At 33.1% G+C, this 6,116-nt stretch overlaps 1 protein-coding gene across 1 annotated transcript; it reads left to right on the top strand.

Annotated features, from left to right (window-relative positions):
- The first annotated feature begins 557 nt into the window (after window positions 1-557).
- Window positions 558-5,434, top strand: LOC115975216 (BTB/POZ domain-containing protein At3g05675-like). Its single transcript, XM_031095917.1, has 2 exons — window positions 558-717; window positions 3,949-5,434. Exon 2 carries the CDS (start codon window positions 4,019-4,021, stop codon window positions 5,312-5,314), a length of 1,296 nt encoding a protein of 431 aa, XP_030951777.1. The 5' UTR covers window positions 558-717; window positions 3,949-4,018; the 3' UTR covers window positions 5,315-5,434.
- The last annotated feature ends 682 nt before the right edge of the window (window positions 5,435-6,116 follow it).

Below are 6,116 nucleotides of genomic sequence, written 5' to 3'. Positions count from 1 at the left end.
AATTAAATGAGAACGCATAGTTGTATTGAATTTAATTTTCATTGAAAAAGAAAACATTATATGTACTTTAATGATCAATAAAATCATATGTTTGAATTTAAGGTGTTATAATGAATGAACTATATTTAAATTTGCTCTTTAGTTATTGTGTTTTTAATTTGGTACTAATCATATTTATTACTACATTAATTTATAATAAATTTAGTATTTTCCTAAAATTTGTCCACTCACCCCTATTAGGATCCAGGTGTTAACTATTAACCTTGTATCCAAAAAAAACAAAAAAACTATTAACCTTGCCTAGTTAAGATAAGAATGCAGGTATGAGTATCTAGTAAAACACAATAACAGTTGTCTCAACCAATCATTTGTCACCCATTTTAGGGTAATGTCTCAACCAATCACTGTCTTGTTGCACGAAAATGCCCTTAGAACTTAGTCATAATCCACATGGTAATGCAAAAAGTAACCGTAATTTTGCATGTAGCAGAAGGTCATATCTGTCATTTGGAACTTTTGGCTTTTCATGCTTCTGTTTTTTCTTTTTTAGCAAAAGGCTTTTCATGTTTCTCAGAAAGGCAAGTTGAACTCAAAGAGTCCCAAACATCTCTGGGTTTCAAATGCGTACTTTATTTTTTTCTTTCCTGTTCTAAAATCACTTCTAAGTGGTAGAATTATCCTCTACGGTTAGACTTATTCGTTCTGTGCTTTTACAAGGTTAGTAGCTTTTTCACAGATTGCCCATTTGGAAAAATTTTCTCTTCATGAATGCCCACAAATTGTATTAATTTTTGCACTTCAGGAATATTGTAAAAATAGGTTTATGTTTTTTTTTTTTTTTTTTTTCGGTACAAATTTTGAATTTTTGGCATATACCCAATCACACAGATAAATTTCATATTCATTAGCAGATTGAGAATTTTTTTTTTTTTAATAATTAAAAAAAAAAAAAAAAATCATGGGTTGATTTCTTCACTGCTCGTTTCACGAGTAATCTATTTAAAAAAAAAAAAAAAAAAATTACTTTTAAAGAATAAGATTATTGTTTTTTGGATTGGTATGATAGGATTTGGAATTATGAGGTTTGCATCTCTTGGTGTGGACCACCTACATTCTCATTCTCTTCTTGGATTATTCTTTTTTGTATTAGTTTTGTGATTTGGGGGATTAGATGAGCTAATTAGTTGAATCATGGATTTTATTTTATCGTTTTCAGTTTAATTTGGAAACTCTTTTATTGGTTCGTTAATTTGGGGATTTTTTTGTTAATTTTTGTATAGGTTAGGAGCTTAGGCCTGTGTAGAGCTGAAAATTTTGACATGTACAGTGAAAGCTTTTAGTAAAATTGGGGAAAGTTTGAAAAATTAGTACTTGCACTTGGTTTATAATGATTTTGTGATGAAAGTAACCAAATTTGTATAGGATCGTTGATTCATTTCATGGTTAAGATTCTATTTTCTTGTATTTAACGGTTTACATGGTGCCTCGTGATTTGAAATACATATTAGATTTGTAATATTTAATCTGAAGTTTTGATTGAATCCATTTCGGATGGAGATTTGTATTGAGCTGAATTTTGGATTTAGTAAGCTTTTAGTGGCATTGGGAAACTGCAAAATTTAGTGGTTGCACATGGTTCATGGTAATCTCGTTAGTTTTTGGATGGATGAAATGGGAATATTCCTGATAATTTTGTGATTAAAGTAACTGAATTTGTATAGAGGTTAAGGCATGCTTTGTATTGGACATTTGGACCTTAGCAATGCGTTAAGCTGAATTTTTTATATAAGTTTTTAGTTTAACTGGGAAAGAATGAAAATTTAGTAGGTGGGTATGGTTCAGGATACTGTTGTTAATTTTTAGATACTAAAATGGGAACTTTTTGACAAGTTTGTGATAAAAATAACTGATATTTGTAACTTATTCTGAAGAAAAAAGATGTAACTGAATTTTGAATAGATGTTAGGGCACGATCTGTGTTGGAGCTTAACTCTGTGTTGAGCTGAATTTTGGATATGTAAGTTTCTATTGAATTGGGAAAGGATTAAAAATTAGTGGTTGGACATGGTTCAGACTAGCATTGTAAATTTTTAGATGCTAAAATGGAAATAATTCCGGCAATTTTGTGATAAAAGTAACTAAACTTGTTTAGGGGTTAGGGCACACTTTCTTTTGGAGCCTTTTTATTTTTATTTTTATAGTTTTTTGATAAGCAGAAATACGGGTTGGAGGCTTAGAGCTTTGCTCTTTGTTGAGCTGAATTTTGGATATAGTAAGCTTGTAGTTGAATTGGGAAAGGGCAAATTAGTGGTTGGATATGGTTTAGGATGATTTTGTTAAGTTTTGGATTCCGAAATGAAAATATTTCTGACAATTTTCTGATAAAAGTAACTGAATTTGCTAGGGATGGTAGAATGGTATGCTGTGCAGAAAGTGACTAAAGGGTCAGGACTTAGGAGATATAATAAGGTTCATTCAGTATTAAGAGCATTAATAGATTATATGCTATGAGTTAGCTTCTTTCTGAGGTAGGCCTTGAGCATTCTCTTCAAGGTTCAACTAATGATATGAGTAGTTTCTAATTGCTGATGATACTAGGTGCACCTGTGAGACAGATAGAGAGAGAGAGTATAATATAAAGGATAACTATTCTATAAAGACATTGGCATATACCCAATCACACATAATTTCTTATTCAATAGCAGATTGAGAATAATTTTTTTTTAATAAAGAAATCATGGATTGATTTCTTCACTGCTCATTTAACAAGTAATCAATTTCAAAAAATTTACTTTTAAAGAATGAGATTATTATTTTTTGAATTGGTATGATAGGATTTGGACTTATGGGGTTTGCTCTATATTCTTTACCATTGTGCCAAGACATGGATTGGTTTTTGGTGTATGCAAGATGCTTTAAATATAAAAATATTGATGCATGAGCTTGCTATAATATAGATGCATTGTGCAAGAATTTCAGATATTGGTTACTCCATAGAGTACACCTTGTAGAGTATTAACTTCAATTGTGGGTTGGAAATAGCTTACCTGGGAAAGTCTCTTGTGGTTGAATCCCACCTAAACCAAAAAGGAATCCATTGTTGTCTTGGGCTAATGATAGAAAGCAATTATTATGAAACAAACGCCATAGGTTCAATTCTTGTATCTCTTTTTTTTTTTTTTTTTAGACTTCAATCAGATTGACAGTGTTGTTAGAAATATAGCTTCAATACATGGGTTCCATTTGGTTAACACCAGAGTGGTGTGCAAACTGAAATTTTAACATGATAATGTTAGTGTTTGTGTCAGTAACATAGGGAAGTTGGTTATCTTTAGCAAGCACATCATACATCCAGATGTTCTTGTAAGTTATGCAATTTACAACCCTTTAGGATTGCACTGTGGTGGTTGCAACATGATGAATTTATTGGCAAATCACTAGCTTTCCTTTGAAATTGCAAGGGTTGTGTTTCTGCCTTTGTGGATGTGGAAATGATTCAGCTAAGTAGCATTTTAGTATGGAGGCATAACACCAAAGGAATGCAATAAGAAAAATTTATGATAGTTTTCTATCTACCAAGATTAATTGTTAGCCGGCTTGAGGTAGCCCTGAGTTTATGTGTTTCAAAACATACTTATACATGCAAGGAACATAGGTACATTATCCCAAATGCAGGACCTTTCGTGACTCACATTTAGTAGAGAGACTTGTTGTCATGCCTATGGAGATATGCACAATGAGACCTATGTTTGTTCTAGTGTTGCAGTCTTTATGTGTATGAATTTTCCATTGGATGTAATTTTATTCTATTCTTCACATTACTAAATATATATCAGAACAAAATTATTGTTTAAAGAATCAAACTTGTCATACATTTATGGAAGATAATCATATTTTTGAAAGATATGGAATTGTGTGGATTGACTACTATCTATTTATAATGTACAGTTGCACTTCAATGCAAGATTTGTTCTTCAGATTTCATGAAGTATGAATTTGGCTGTCATCTCCTTCACACATGGACAGAGCCAAAGTAGCCAAGACTTGCATACTTGGTGATCGGAACACTAGTGACATTATTATACGGTTGAAAAATAGAGAAGGAAGACCGGAATGGTTCTACTCCCACTCTGCCATTCTCATAAATAGAAGCAAGTTCTTTGCCAGTCGGGTCTCCCTTCCAAACTCTAGTACTTGCATTGAGATTCACTGCTCAGAGTTTGACTATGATGATTATGTTGAACTTTTGAGGTTGCTGTATCTCCCTGTAGGCTCGATTCTGGAGTCATTGGGTTCTGTTAAATCTGCTGTTGGTATTCTTCAAACAGCCATTGCTATACATTGTGAAGATATCACACAGAGCTGTACCCAGTACTTGGAGGCTGTTCCTTGGGACGACAAGGAAGAGGAACTAATTTTAAAAGCAGTTGCTAAACTGGGTCCAATGGCCACGCCCATATTAGCCAGGATCCAACCTGTAGATGCAAGTGCCACAAAAAATGTTTTTGTTTCTGCAGTTCGCTTTGCCATGTCCATTGGCAAACCATGCCCTCCATTTGGAGATGAGCTCAAGACTTCTGCTCAAGAACAAGTTGAATTCATGCTGGGGGAAGATGGAGATATGCCATTAATTACAGCTGATGATGAAGTAAAATCGGTGGTAAGAATTGGTCTTTCCAACATTTGTTCATCATTTGAGAACGAGTTATCATCACTCCTTTTGGAGTCCAACCTTGTATGTGATACAGCAGAGGATAAAATTTTGCAGACCTTATCCGATATTGAATGGATGTGTAACATACTTCCCAAGATGGATTTAATGAAGGACTTTGTGTTCAAGTGGGCTGAAATCTCTGTGAGTGTTTTAGGGATCATTGAAGATGAGAAACTTGCTTGTGTTATGTGGGGTTTGAAAGTAAAGTTGATACAAGTGACCGGAAAAGTCTTGGAAGCAGTTGGCTATGGCAATGTGATTCTTCCAGCACCATGTCGGGTGCAGTTGCTAAAGACATGGCTCCCTTATATAAGAAAGATAAAACCCATCTTGGATTCAAAGGGTAATGAGGATACAGAATTTCCTTACATGATGACTGAAGACCTTTGCCAGAGCATTGAGGGGGCAATAGTCTCATTGATACTGTTATTGCCATCAAATGATCAGGCTGATATTCTGGCAGACTGGATGAAAACCGAGCAACTTCGGTTTCCTGATTTGACTGAGGCATTTGAGGTCTGGTGTTACAGAACCAAGTCTGCAAAGAGAAGATTAGTGCAGGGCTTAGACAGTGTTAACAATGCTACTGTCAGCCTCTGAATTCTCTCTCTGCATTTTGTATTATAATTATTTTCTCAGCTGGGATGTTCTGTGACGATTTCAGTCATGTATTTTGATGGAATTAAGCTCTATTTGTTGTTGGTGTTGCTTTAAGTTTCATTTCCTTGTAGTTCCATGCACCTAACAAGGCTAACATACTCATACTCCCAACATATTATTAAATAGTGGGCATAATTAATAGATGATCATTGCCCAGGTAGGTTCATTTTGGTGGATCATACCAAACCAATAAGAAAATCGATCTGAACTTGCAAAATGGTCTAATAGCATTTAAACAACTAGAACATATATTGTTTGGGATTGGAATTCTAATTGAATGTTTCATCCCAAACATTCTAATTGAATGTTTGGGATTGGAATTCTAAGTGTATGTAAGCACACTGACCAGCTTTAAGAGCGAAAGTCTCGTGTGTGTTACATGGTTTTAGTCATGAATTCTCTTTGTATATTTCTTTTTTGAGAAATAATAACTAAATGAGTTATTATTACATAACTTTAGAACTGGTTTCTAACTAATGATTGATTATTATCATATAAAATGCATAATTTTGTATATTTGTCCTTATATATAATATCTCTAATTAAAATGATCAATAAAAACTTTTCTAATTGTTTTATTATTATTATTCCTTATTTATTAATGAGGAGGGTTATTTGAACTCAAGCAATTAAATCTTTTCTAATACTTGCATAAATAAGGTTATATTAAAATAATTAATCCCAAACTTAAAGTTAAAAAATCAATTGTATTTGTACACCTAAAAGAATTTTCACTTTTAAG

Source organism: Quercus lobata, chromosome 2, assembly GCF_001633185.2.
Source record: "Quercus lobata isolate SW786 chromosome 2, ValleyOak3.0 Primary Assembly, whole genome shotgun sequence".
NCBI lineage: Eukaryota > Viridiplantae > Streptophyta > Magnoliopsida > Fagales > Fagaceae > Quercus > Quercus lobata.
Note: the sequence above shows the minus strand (reverse complement) of the source record. Positions and strands in the feature narration are given on the sequence as shown.